General features: G+C 43.3%; 1 protein-coding gene across 3 annotated transcripts in view; it reads left to right on the top strand.

Annotated features, from left to right (window-relative positions):
• cdh7a (cadherin 7a) overlaps window positions 1-14,546 on the top strand; it is a 105,554-nt gene that overhangs the window by 74,910 nt on the left and 16,098 nt on the right. For 2 of the 3 annotated variants that reach the window (XR_004612327.1, XM_034572441.1), the window contains exons 10-11: window positions 4,276-4,393; window positions 7,511-7,759. Coding sequence is in view for 2 of the 3 variants with exons in the window: in XM_034572441.1 (XP_034428332.1) it covers window positions 4,276-4,393; window positions 7,511-7,759 (367 nt within the window). In the remaining variant the exon portion in view is untranslated. Of the gene's footprint in view, window positions 1-4,275; window positions 4,394-7,510; window positions 7,760-11,187; window positions 12,339-14,546 lie in introns of those variants that run through there. The other variant, XM_034572442.1, reaches the window with a different exon arrangement.

The raw sequence follows: 14,546 nt of genomic DNA, 5'->3' as shown, positions 1-14,546 counted from the left end.
GCCCCCGACAAAAAAGATGTGACCCCCTAAAATTGCCCCAAACAAATGCAGTGCACTAGACAAGGTGTAATCTGGATGTGAACCTGAAGTGGCTCGTGTGGTGAATATGGCCAAGAGCACAAAACAAACTCGGGGCCACCTTTGGCACCTTTGGTTGACTTGTGGCCCAGATCTGGCAAAACAGGAGCGAACCGCCCAAGTGCCATCGTTCCATCGAAATGTTGCTATTTGGGAAGTGATGGTTTTTACTGCCCCACTTTGTGTCTAAATTAAACAATCAGGCGATTACCATGTCCTCCACGTACATAGAACAAATCAACAGCTAACTTGAAGGGCACTCTGTGACAGCATTTCTCCGCCAAGGATAACGCCCTATATCTCCCAATGAAAAACAAGATCCAGCCCCTTAATTGAATCTGCCCTAAAAGTTAATGAGTTCTCCTTTGGGCCACGCCCCCTCTCTTCTAGCAAGTTTCAATAAAATCGGTTCTGCAGTGTTTGAGTAACCCTGAAGATAAACAGACAGATAAATGTGACTTATTTTCAAATACCAGAATGCATTGCAGCTACGCTCTCTCCTTTCATCCATCCTTTCATTACTTGTATTATTCTCTCATCTTCTCACATGACAGACGCAGGTTTCTCAGTGAGGGCTGGTTTTCTTACCGAGGGCTCGTCCTCGAACAAAATGGCCCTTTTAAGACTCGAGGAGCAACCTTCTGAGTGCTGCATTAAAACAGTCCTTGATTTGAGATAACGTAGGTTAAAACCGTCTGCTGTTGAAGTTGTGATTATTCATTCCTGCATCACATTACAGCAAGTGGTGCTGTGAGAAGATCTACAACCGGAACCCGTGTGAAATGAGCAGTTAACGGTGGAATCAGATGGTTTCATTCATTCAAACTGTTTGAAGATTCTTGGTGAGTGGTGAGTGTTGAGATGTTTTGTCAGGTTAAGTTAAACAGACCTTTAAAGCCACAAGGTTAAAAGTTAAAGGTTAAAAGTTTTGCCTTAAAAACACCGGACATTTTAACTTTAAAAGATTTTACAGTTTGAGGTAGAAACTTTTTGAGTGTCCCTTTTTTATTTCTAACTATATATTCATATTTATCATATCATAAAACCAATAATAGTAGCACAGGAATAGTGGAGAAAAAACCACTCAGATAAACACAACATCATGTAGGAGGTCACAGGCCCTTTGTTGTGAATGTGAATGTTTCTTTAGCAGCAGTTTGTGTTTTTCTATCTAATTTACTCTGAACTTTGAATCAAAACTCTTCTAATCAATACATCTATATCAACTCTAAATACTCAGCACCAGTGAGTGTGTATGTCTGTGTGCGTTGCTCTGTTGTTTGCACATTCTCCTCCTCCTTCACCAAAGCCACAAATAGAGACACCTTTGTCCTTTTATATCCGCTCTGATCTGACGTGCAGCCATGTGTAAACTGGAAAAAAAAGACTCAATTCCGTGATTCATAGGCCTCCTCAGTCTTGCCTTCCGACAGGCACCAGTCTGCTGCGGCTTGCTAATGTCTTTCAGCCGGAATTTATGTCTACATCCATGCCTCTCTCCTCCTGTCTCCTACTCAACCCATTAGAGAATTCCCCAGCAAAGGTTCTGTGGAACGCCTTGCATCAGAGCCACACTAATGAAAGGCATTATACATTACAAAGTGTTTGATTTAAGGATGATTTACAGTTCTCTCGCTCGGCGGCGAAGGAATGGAAACCTTCCCCGAGATAAGCTCCGGAGCCATCTGCAAAATTCAAAGGACATCAAAGGGTTCAAATAGTGTGTAGGATTCATCATCGGTGTGCGAGCCACAGAGAAAGGTTTCTATCAGATGTGAGATTTCCATAACAGAGTGAGAGGCATGTGAGATATTATGATCCCGCAATCAATGGTTGGCTTTTCATGCTATGCAGCCGAGCATGCACACGCTGCATGTTTAGGTGCTCGGCGGCGGCGGCAGCGTCTACCTGTCACCGATCTGACGCCAACACAAACATCACTTCTGTCCGCGTACACACGAGATACCCCGCGTGTTCCGGATAACCTTTTTTTTCCGCGCTCCCTGGATTAATTTCCCCCTTGCGCTGCAGAACCAAACAGTTGTGATTGTTTTATTTTCTGCTGATGAAAGGAGCAACTATTTTAATTTTGTTAGGAAACACGGTAAAATATTCATGAATTTTCACCCCGCCTGCCAGTTTTAATAATTGGCAGGATGTCGTTTGCCACCTACACCAAACCCCTAATACCTGACAGCTTGTAACCAGCAGCATTTAATCACAGCTGACAACTGATAATCCACGTCTCAGCGCTGATAGATCACTGGTGGGGGGGGTTCTTCCTCTTCGCCCTCCCTCTTTCTCCTCATTTAAATTTTGTTTTTGTCTTGATGTCGGAGCTGTTCGGTGCTGGGATATGTGATAATTTAGTGTGAATTGCTTTTAAGAATCTCTTGGATCCCGTCCACGGGCACGGGTTGTCGCAGGGTTGAGTTTGGAGATTGTCTACAAAGGATCCAGGAGGCTTGATCGAAATTCACAAGGACACTCCTGCAGTAACACCCACTTTGATGGCCGTCGCGGTGGCTATCATTTGTCGTCCATATGGCGTGTGTGTGTGTGATTCGCTGCTCCTGTACACCGCGTACCCAGTGAGATCTCTGCTTCTTTTTTTTTTCTTCAAGTTCTGCCGCTTGGATGCTGAAATTAAAGCTCAGCGGGCGTCTGTTTTTTTTTTTCTTCTTCTTTTGCTGAAAACAGATAACTTGATTTTCAGATAACATGTTTGTATGAATAAAAAATCATTACGGCACATGCTGGTGGGTGCAAATAAATTGGTTTTATTTGGTAATTTGATTTCCTGCATTATTTAGATTTGTCAACACTGCTCTATAATGAAGGGGGTGAGATTCTGTTTAGTCCTCGAGTTCTGAGGCGGAATAAAATGGGCAGAAGCAAATAGAATTCACTTGTTTAACTCACACATATAAATGCGTGTCTTGCATCGCCCGGAGCCACAGCCGTCCTTATCATGAGTCATTTTCATACTTGCAATAATAAAGAAGAAATGCCTGCCTGCATAACATATTTATTTTGAACAGTGTCAGCGCAACATCCTTCGGACTGACCTGACACTGACTTCACTTTTCACACGGGCAACGCGGCTCTGATTGGATTTTAGATTGAAGAAGAATACGTGGAATACGTGCATCTACTGTTTAATGGTCATCACAACACATTTTATCACTCAGTACAGGCTGACACTGATTAATTATGATTTAATAAAGCAGATTTCGCTCTGATTACTGGAGGCTTTGCAAATTCTGCCCAATAGGTTTGTCCAGATTCAAGTGTATATGCCACAAAAAGTATTTTATTTATCTCAATTGTCTTTTAAAGAAATAATTTTTCATAATACTTATGTAAAATGCTATATTTCTTGAGGTTTACACTCTAAAACCCAAGATATAAGCATTCAAAGATTGTTAATAGTCCACTTTTGCTGGAAATGAAAATCATTACCAGATGTGCATAAATGAAGCTCATCTATCTTAATATTCCAGAAATCTCTCTCAGGAACCGTTCATGTTATCAGCTTCACTCTCGGTGTGCGTGTTGTCAAAGGCTGGAGGAAGTGCAGTTTTGAATTTGGTGGGATTTGGACATGAGACAAGTTCAATATTAATTAAATTACTGCAGGTTGCTTTTCCAGTTCCAGAAACAGAACTGCACCCTGCATCACCAGAGGCCGAACAGCAGGCAGGTTTAGAACGGGCATTGCACCAAAAGTTGAGAAAAGTAAAACAGGATTTTTTTTTTATTCGTTTATTTTCTGGTTTCTATATAAAAGAGTTAATATTAAACGTTCTCACTCAATGCTTTTATGAGAATAACTGCTTGACAATCATTTGCTCTCCCAAAGCAAACACTTTGTCCCTGAGAGGTTTCCAAGCTCCTGCCAAACGAGCACTTACTGTATTTAAGAGCTAAACGACAGGAAATCACAGCCAAACATTATAAAGGAAATATCTTTCCATCAATCAGAATACGAGCTCATTTTCTCCAGTTTACTGACCTGGCCTTTTAAGAATGATTTCTTGATGTAAATCTATGACAACAGTGCTTCTCCTCAAACCCGATCCCACGTGGGACGATAAAAGCTGCACACAAGCTTCAGTTAACACCTAATCAACCAGTGACGTCTGATAAAGACCAGGAAGGAAACTGATCTTGTGTTTATGCTCCTGTTGTCTTCAGGTGATCCAGACCATCAGTGCGGTGGATAAGGACGAACCTCTGAGCGGACACCGCTTCTACTTCGCCCTCGCTGCACCTGTTGCCGGAAACCTCAACTTCACTCTGCGAGATAACAAAGGTGCGACAGCCTCTTTGTTATTACCTCCAGGCGGCCGTGTCGAACCATTATTCTGTGATTATATGTGTGGAAGTGTCTCTCAGCGAAAATTCAAACAGAAATCTGTAGGTGTCGGTTATTTGAAGGTCCTGATCACAACATATTCGGTTCACTTTCATCAAAAAAAAGGGCCCTAGGAGGTAATAAAAAGTTTTATATTTGATTCACCAAAGTCTTAAATATTTCTCTTGTCTACCATAGGCAGCAGCGTCAGGTATGAAATGATTTTGCAATTGATTGTGGACAAGTGAAATAGTTTCAACAATTTTCAATGCTTTTCTGTTCCATCAGAACCTTTTTATGATGCTTATGGGTCCAAGTTTTGTTGAATACTGAAATTAAATCCTGAAAAATGTAACATAACAATGAATCTTTCATAGGCATATTGTCAATTTTGGTTATCTGACATACAACAGTGGAGAAGGAATTACTGAGGTCTTATTTAAGTAAATGCAGCAATACGACAAAGCAGAAATGAATCTCTATGAACAGATTCCACATGTGATTTTGCAGAATCTGTAGGTGAGGTAACATTTTGTGGCTGGTTTCCTGTTTCTAGTTGGACCTCTCCGGTTTGAGATAACTTGAGATTTACCAGAAACCCCAAAAGTCAGTATGTCCACGTTCTTGTTGAAAGCTCCAGGTATCAGATCAGTCCCTGCTGCAGCTAAATCAAAATCTCCCCTGAGTAAATTGAGTGTGTACAAGGTGCTGGTCAAGTTGGGTACGGTGTATTTCCTGCGTACTTCCCTCGAGCGGAGCCTGGCAGCAAAACAACTTTGGCACTTTGGTCATTTCTCTTTCCTGGACACAATCTACTCAGCGATCTGGAGAAGCCGCACGGAGCAACCGGTGCCCCCGGCTCACCCCGGTTGTGCCAAATGAAACCATAATTCTGCTGTGACAATGCCCTCTGTATCCCCCCCCCCCTTTTTTTTTTTCCGGTAATTGTTCATCACAGCTGAATGCAAAAACAAACTTTCCTCTGCAAACTGGAGCACATCTGAGATAACTCATTTTGTGCCGTGTTCTGCTCAGTGCAGAGATCACAGAACAACTGAGATGAACTGAAAACCGCCTTTGTCCTGTAATGATTTGCTCACCACCTACACACAAAGCAATGGGCGGATGAAGGAAATTAGCCGCCGGTATAGGAAAAGTTCAGCGTTCATTGGCATATCCTGTAGCTTTTAAGACAAAAGGAAATTGTGCCTGACTCCATCATCACTAACTAACACAAAGCCCCTGCTGCTTTAAAGAGGTGCAGAGCTGATTTGCTCTCTGAAGTAATGCCCTGTGTGCCCTGAGTTATTTATCTTTCACATATGTGGGAGCTCGGCTCAGGCTGAAACATTATAGCAGCAGCAGCAGCAGCAGCAGCAGCAGCCGGGTTCTCCCACTGTAATCTGTGCAAGTGCAGACCTGTGTTACATGAGGAACTGGATGTTTGAGGGAACCTCTCAGCAGATTAACATCAGGACGACAGTTTACGATTTGACGTGTGGAGAGTTTCTCTGTGACCATTCACTTCCCTGTGTTTACCTTGATCACACTGAGACCGAGTGGTAAAGGAACAGTTCAAGGCAGTTTAGATTTTAACCTATTTCAATAATTACCTTCGCCAAGGAGGTTATGTTTTTAATTTGACTCTATTGACAGATTCATTTCCAATTAAATTTTGGCGTGTATCCGGAGAAATGGGCGGATCAGAGAATTTTGCACTTTGAGATCTGACCGTCTGCATGGACGGTAAAAACTTTATGGTTGTTAGTGTGAGCGAACACCTGGGAAATAGTGCTGCACACAGCCATACCATGCAGGAACAGAGCAAAACAGAAAGATAGAAATCTCCTGTTATTATGACAGGTTTTATACACCTTTTATTAGCCTTATGTTTGTCTATTATTTAGCAGCATTACACAAAACGTACTGGACGTGTTACCATGCAGGGTAGAGGAAGGATGTCGTACAGGTTGGGAAAGAACCTGATAAATTCTGGTGTGGAATCACGTTCTGTAACATTATGACATTTTTTTAAATGTTTTGTGACATTTTTACCAATTTCCCAAAGAATAATAATAAATGTCCCATGTTTAGATGACTGTTATCTATGAATTTGTACAATTTGGTGTGGCTTGATTTGATTGATTTTAAGGGGACTGTTGGAGGTATATATTCTCCTTTGTGTTATTCTAGTTTTCCCGTTAGGTTTAGAGGATCCGTGGCACAAAAGCCTGCGACCAGAGGAGCGGGAGGCAATTATAGCATTAGTATGAATTATTCAGCAGCCACATCAGATTGAATTCAGATGCTTAAATACTTTTGCTATGTTGCTCAATGTCTCAAAGTCCTATTTTCACGTGCACTGTATTTGTTTGCTGCCCGGCTGCACATAAATATCCCTCGAAGACAAAGTGCACAACCGAATGTTTCACACTGAGTACAAGATCATATTAATTTACCATTATAAGTGTTTTATTTTGAAACCCTTCACAGTTGTTAACAGCCAAATGTGTTTTTTCTTTGCCCCATAAGAACATTTTGCTGATTTTACTAATGTGGCGTTGACAAAAGAAGCCAGCTCTGTATTTTATTCTCACCTTGTTCTCAGCATTCCGAGAGCAATCTTGTCCTTCAGGGCAAAATCTACATTTCAGTCATGACTGCTCAATGTGAAAGTGCATCGATGTAGATGTGATGAAATAGCTTTTTTTTTTTGTCGAAGCAGCTGTAACGGCACATTATTGTCTCGTTGTCTCTGAGACGCTAACATTTCATATATGATCTAACCATCGAACCAAAGCTGGTATTAACAGGTGGTCAAGACCAGGGAGAGATGCCACAGTGTCTCGTGTAATGAGTTGTGTTAATGACACCATCTGTTGGTGTTTCTGCTTCTACTGTAAAACCAGTTCAAACTGCACAACCGAAGGACAGAAATCATTACAGAACAGAAGTTGCACCTCCTGCTCGTCAAAAGTACACGGATCATTGTTCAGTTGAATTCAAAGTAGTGGTTATGAAAGATAAATCCCGTCATCGTCTATTCACACGTGTGACTGATGCTCTGTTCTGCAGACAACACGGCGTCCGTCCTGACGAAGCGAGCAGGCTTCAGGAGGCGGGAGCAGGCCGTCTATCGGCTGCCCGTGTTGATCGTGGACAGCGGCAGCCCCGCCCTCAGCAGCACCAACACGCTCTCGGTGCGGGTGTGCGACTGCGACTCTGACGGCGTGGCCCTGTCCTGTGGAGCTGTGGCGTACACGGCGACTGGCCTGAGCACCGGCGCCCTCCTGGCTATTTTAGGCTGCATCATCACACTGCTGGGTAAGATCCATATGACCTCAGTGTCCATGTAACAACTTCTGATATTTGTTTCTTTAAGGTGTGAAGCTCGGAGTCGTGAGTGTCATTTTGTAGAAGGACATTGATGACGCAGTTTTTACAACCTGGATTTTATTTGTGCAGCTTTAGTCCCTGTTCCTGTGAGATATGACGATTTATTTCACATTTATACTATGGTTATATGTATATAACCACATATAACTGAGGATATGTTTACAACGTGTGTGATCAAGGTGTTGTTAAAGTATTTAAATCTAGAAACGTCTGCAAAAGTATAAAACTAATATGCATAAAAGTTCAAAAGTCCGTAAATCATCTGCAAAATGTACTTAAAGTAAAACTTCTCAGTATGCACGTCCTCACATCTCAATTAACACCGAACGATTAAAATGAAATGGCCTCAGCTCATTAATTACCATCACTACAGTGCACATATAGGTAGATGGCAGCAGCATATTAAAGCAGAAAAGCTGCAGCTGAGCAATAACACAAGCTGCTAATGGCTCCTGATGTTTCCAGGCTCACAGACACAGACTGAGCAGAGACACGGCGTCGGCTGTCGAAGGACATATTAGCACAAACGGCAAATATTTATCTCGGTGAAGTGAAGCGGTGATCCGCAGGAGCTCGGTGAAGAGTAAAACCTTTGGGGAGAGTCACTGCAGTCACCAGCTTCTGACAACAGAGCAGAAGAGCTAAACTTTTAAATTGAAATGTGTGTTTGTGGCCGAGCCAATTAGCCGTAACGGCTAATATGATAAATGACAAGCGAGCCGAGGCGGTGAACGCAGGGAAGTAGCAGCAGAAAGTACAACGCAATTACGTTTCAGCCTCCACCACAGAGCTGCTGTGAGTTGTTGTGGCTGAAGTGTTAGAATATGAGTTTTTGAATATAATAAATCATCAGCAGCATTTTATTTGGGAAAGTAAGTTTGTATTGCAGCAGCAGTGTGACAGTAGCACATCAGCAGATTGGGACTGACGTCCACAGCTTTAATAAAACTGTTTATTATAAAAGGTGAGTTGGAAACGAGTAGAACATTTCAGTAGTGAAAAGTAAATCTGTTTTGTTTCAAACTTCTGTTTGAGACCCAAAGAGTATGTTTATATTTTTCTGAGGATTAAAGAAAAGCCTTAAAATTGTTGTCGCAAACTTTTGTATTTTGCTTGTTTACTTTTCCCATTAATCACCTTCTAAACTCCCCATATTAACTCTTTTATTATTTTTTGCTAAAGTGCTGATTTAACTTTTAAAACTTTCAGTTTATGCTTCTGCTGCTGACACTTTTTGTACTTCCTGACTTAAGTAGGATGTAAACACAGAACTTTTACTCAGACTATTTTTTATGAACAGACGTATCTCAAGCTTTGAATATAGTGGCATCCATTGCTTTTGTTGTTGTTGTTTATTTCATGGCTGCAGCGAGGAGGTACAACACACAGTTCAGATCTAAGTTCAGATCTAAATGGAAGTGATTCAAATCTACAACCCAACAGGACAAAAGCCTGTTCACCTCAGTGTCTCACGGCCCATTCAGCCTCTGCTCAGGCGGCCGAGCGTCTGAGAGAAGCTTTGCTGAACCAGGGCTGCATCTCAAGGTCTCGCACAGGTCAAACCCTGGGGGGGGGAAGATATCTTCCCCTCGTACTTCCTCGTGCATGTGACCTGGGTCAGCTCGCTCTGAAACGCAGCAGAAGTAAAGTAAAATGCCTCTGAAATCCTGCCAACACGATCAATTAATAACAGTCCTCAATCTGGCTCCGGGGGGGGGGGGTTATTGGTTGTATTTTTATTTTGTGCAGCTGCTGGATTGTAAAACTCATTCTGTGTTTTTTTTTTTTTTATTTCTCCAAAAAAAGAACTGGTTCACCCATCGTCTGTAAACAAAAGCATCTCCACTTCCTCTCAATGTACATTCATCCGTTATCCAGTCAGTCCCGGCTGACGTTTCACCCATTTTTATACCATCAAAGGACTAATTAAAAAGCTTCATATGTATTTTGGCTTTTTAGCTTGGTCCCTGTCCCATCCACTAACATGGAGGAGGCTGGGTTTATGACCTATACTGCAGCCAGCCACCAGGGGTATCAAGATGATTTGGCTTCCCTTTTTTTAGGAGCTGTCATGCTCTTCATCTTTCGTCGATGGGTCAACATAAAAATCAACACACGTCTTTTTTTTCGATTTTGTCTTTTGCAAACTACTCACAGTTTATCTTTAAGTCTCCTGCAACTTTAAAAAAAAGAAAAAATAACCTTCTATTGCCAATTATGAGTATGTGTCATTCATGTGACAGTCATCCTGCATTCCTGCACACTACGGAGAAAAACAGAGCGCAGAGCCATGGAGTGCAGTTTTATTGCGAGAAGCCAGAGCCTGAAGACAGCCTGACTCACTGATGAGGTTTTGGGGTTTTAGGTTGTTTTCTCTTCTCGGGGAGCAAAGTTTATTTTATTAACTTCATTATAACATTTCATGGAGGTCATGGTAGTGATGCACCGGGGAGGAATAACGGCCTTTCAAGGATGGACGCCACATGTTAAGATGTTAGGAAAGACGCTTGTAAACGGGGGATTCATTAAAACAGCCTTAAAGACGCTGCAGCATTGAGCCGTCACCTCGGGGCTACATTACCGCTCATGAAAACCCACAGACAAAGCATTACCCCATCGAGTCATAGTTTAACGCCCAGGCGATCTTCATTGAGGAGGATCTGAGCAACACGGTGACGACTTCTTTGATGGGGTCAAACTTTGCTTTTCGCTCCGCTCCCCTTGAAGTTTGCCTTCCCTTTCATTTGCGACAGAGTCCACTTTTGGTGATAAATGAAACTTCAAAAGACCAACAGGGGGAAAATACGTGGCCGCGGGAACCCTGAACCCGCCTCCGCTAATGAAAGCTGGCTCTATTCTGCTCGGCACAGCCTCAGGCCACGGGCTTAGAACTAATGGCCTCCAGTTTAATATACCTCCACGTTGCCTTGTCTGCGTGTTTGTGTCCTCAGCTGTCCCCATCACTGTCCCCCTTTGCTCAATTGGATCAGCCTCTGCTTTTCTCTGCTCCTTCTTTTGTGCATATTCTCCCTCTCTCTCTCCCTCGGAGCCCCTTCTCTCTCCCCCCCCCCCCCCGTTGTATTAACAGCCTGTGTGCGACCGCTCGGCCTGTTCCCTTTATTCTGATCCACTGTGATGGTCTTCCATCAAGACCCCTTTCAATCCGTGGGTAGCAATTGAGGCTGTGATAGCGTGTGATTGTCCTGTTTTGGATGAGACGCGAGCCGGAGTACGACCCGCGCTGCGTCTCGCTGCCGGCGTCCTCAGGTGCTGTCAGTCTCAGATATGCCCCCCCCCTCACACACACACACACACACACACACACTTTCCCTCACTCCATCAATCTCCCTCATCAGGTGAGAGGAACACACACTCCCACCGGCGGCACTGATTCCAGCTATCTGTCATGTTGCTCATGGAGAACTCTTCAGAGTGCCACACCCCCACTTGTCTTAGTATTCATCAGTTGTGTCTGAGACCTTCAGTCCCCGCGGCTGGAGCGACGTGCACACTTTCCACCTGCCTGCCGTTAAAAAACCCCACCGAGCTGTGCATGTTAGCGTTGGCTCCAACATGCTCATAAGCTAAGTGGTCATTAATCACGGGTTGATATTTTTAGATTTAATTACAGAGCGTGTCCTCTACTCCAGAAAATGCCTGAGCACGAGTGACTTTTTTTTTTTTTTCCTTCTCCTCAAATGTCATTTAAAAACCTGATGCAGTCACTTTTGGATGATGCATCAAAAATACCGAGATGATCGTCATCTTGTTAAAATCCAGTGGCTCTTTCCCCCAGAGCAGGTTAGATATTCGCTCAATTCTCCAGAGGGCCAATTAGGACATTACGTATATCTCTCCAAATCTCCAGACAGTTATTTCTGCCCGAGTACTGCTCATCAGACTCATTCTATAAATCACCCCGTCCATTCATCTGTCTCCTATTTTACTGTCTCCTGCGTTAGCCCGGCTGTCTGTGTCTTTATTTATGTGTCTCTACTCAGACAGCAGACGATTTTCCTCCTCAGATCTGACTGTCTCGCTGTAAAGCTGCAATCGGCCTCATCAGGTTTGCGTGTCGAGCGCCGTGTGTTGAATTATTTGCCGTCGCCGCAGCCGGTTGATGTGCTAAAAATACAGAAAGAGAAGAAAAGGGAATCGGCCTTTTTGTTTTTTAACTGCACGAGACAAGAGCAAATTTGTCTCGGTAATGACAATCAGGGAAAAGAGAACTATTGTAAAGCAATCGGGCGAAAACTGCAGAAAATGTTGATTAGACAGTAAACAGGGACATAAACTAGACAAATACACAGTTAACGCTGCGACAGACAACATCAGCAGCAACAAAGACGCCATAACAGCCACTTGAGTCAGGAGACAAACATACAGCTGCTCTGATGAAGAATCAAATGTTGGCAGCAGCATGGAGGTTCTGATTGTTTCTCTGTCCTTCATTTGGCTGCACTTTGTCCTCCACGCACCGGAGTGATATCCGTCATGTTGTGGAGGAGGCATCTTCATTTATCTAGGACATTTCTCTCTCTCTCTCTCTCTCATCCTCCTTCCAGTCTCTAAGATTGTGAGTTTAGTCGTTGCACTCTGGGGTCTTCGTTTCTGGCACGTGTTTTAGTAACAGGTGCAAACGATCCGAAAAATCTGCCAATTACAGGAATCAATTCGAAAAACAAAAGCGATGCAGAGCTCGTTTCAGTCATAAACATAAATAATAACTATGCCAATATTTCACTTTATATAAAAGGGACCACAAGGGACATTTATTTTAGAAAATCAGGTAGTTACACTACGCAGCCAATGCAATTCAAAGGTAAAAAGCATTATACAGAGCAAAACGAATATCACAACTTTATAAAGACAAATTTTCGATCTACAAGAAAATAATGTAAGGAAAACACATCCAGGTTAGACGTGTTCACAACAACAGGAAAATGTGTGTGACTTTCAGGTGAGGGGTGGAGTCTGGACATGACGGATACATTTTACTGGAATTTCGTCGTCTTTTCAAGTTGGCGTCTTGGTCAGCGTCTTTCTGGAAAATGTCTGGAGTTCAGTGCAGGTCTGAAATCAGCTTTAGAGAATAGAGACACTATATTAAACAGGGAAGTTGGTGACAAAGTGTAAAAAGTGCAACTGTGTGCACATAATATCCTAAATCCTGACTGATGCTTGAAAGCACACAACACCGTGTTTCCTGCAGAGAAATACCCGAATCTCTTAAAACCAAAAAGAAAAATAACCAAAGCCGTTGGAAATTTGGCAGAAAATTGTGTTTATGTGGAACCGGCTATCGCTCATACCAACAGATGATTGACAAAACAGTTTTTTTTTTTTTTTAAAAGCTTTTCAACACAATCTCTCTCAGAGGAATTAGTATTCACAAATAAAACTTCCTCCCATGTCCCACGGCGCCACAGCAGCTGATTAAGACTTCGCTTAGAAACGGCACAGTGGCACAAAGACTTAGGAGGTGTGTGGGTGAATAATCAGTCCCAGTCACCAGAATCATACAGCGCACGGACAAATGCTCTTAATTAGAAAGTGCATTCGCCGATGCATGCTGGGAAGTAAAGGGCAGCACAGAAACGTGGCCTCGTTCACAATTTAATTGTGAAGTTGGGGCAGGGGGGTGGGGTCATTTATACAAATCAATTACAGCAAAAAGCCTTCGTACCGACAACCCGATCTTCTGCTCGTCTGTTTTTCATTTCGCGCACATGATCGGGAAGTGAGTAATGAAGAACGGGACCCCCCCGTTCGTATCGCGGCTGTGTGTTTGCTAAACTGCCGGGGCTGGAAAATCATTTCTAACAGGACCCTCGGCACGGATCGACCATTTGTATGCTCGGCCGTCCACCTGCTCATCTCGGTCGGACGTGATTGGATGTTGGCCCGTTTCCAGGCTGTCACGCACCGCGGCTGCCTTCTAGGCATTAAACCCTAAAGAGCTTTGCTGGAAAGCACCGAGAATATTCTGTTTCACTGTGTCACTTTGTAATTCACTTTGTAGGAGCCTCGCTGAATCGAGAGAAGAGAAAAAATGAATTTAGACCGAGTTGAGTTTCCAGAATCATAGGAAACAATCTTCCGCAGAAATATTTGTTGCCCCGTGTGGAGGAGACGGATCGTGTCAGGGTTATTAGTATTGTTTTTTCAATCGAGGGACAAACTGTCGAGCGGTGATGCTGCTGTTGAAGGGTCGGTCAGCGAATAGCCAACAGAGATTCGCTCATTCATCTCCTGCAGCCCTTTTCCATGTGACACTCTCCTCCCGTCCAACTCCTCCATTTGCTCCCTTATTAGAGAGTGTGAGTGGTGTTTTGAATTTGGTTCCCGTGCCTCTTCCTCTGCTGCAGTAGCTCAACAGCACGACGGAAAAAAGAAATATGGGCCCACGGAACGATATTTCACTGGCACCAGCTTGACATTGATGGATAGAGGATCATTAGACATTTGCCAGTTTGCTTGGGCGTAGAGTTATTTTCAGCAATAATATATGGGAGAGGGAGCCCGGGCTGGAGGAGGGCGTCTGCTAAGATCTCCGAGGGCCACGGATTCCAGGCTGGTGGAGTCTGGAAGCAGAATGTAGGTGGTGGAAGCCACAGAGGGGCAACATAGATTACATTGGGAGTTTAGTTTAGTAAACTCTGACAGGATTTGCAAAGCAGTGTCACTGGATTCACAGAGCAGTGGTTTCCCAGCT

Source organism: Hippoglossus hippoglossus, chromosome 20 (genome assembly GCF_009819705.1).
Source record: "Hippoglossus hippoglossus isolate fHipHip1 chromosome 20, fHipHip1.pri, whole genome shotgun sequence".
In the NCBI taxonomy this organism is placed as follows: Eukaryota; Metazoa; Chordata; class Actinopteri; order Pleuronectiformes; family Pleuronectidae; genus Hippoglossus; species Hippoglossus hippoglossus.
The sequence above is the reverse complement of the archived record's forward strand: the minus strand, read 5'-3'. Positions and strand labels throughout refer to the sequence as shown.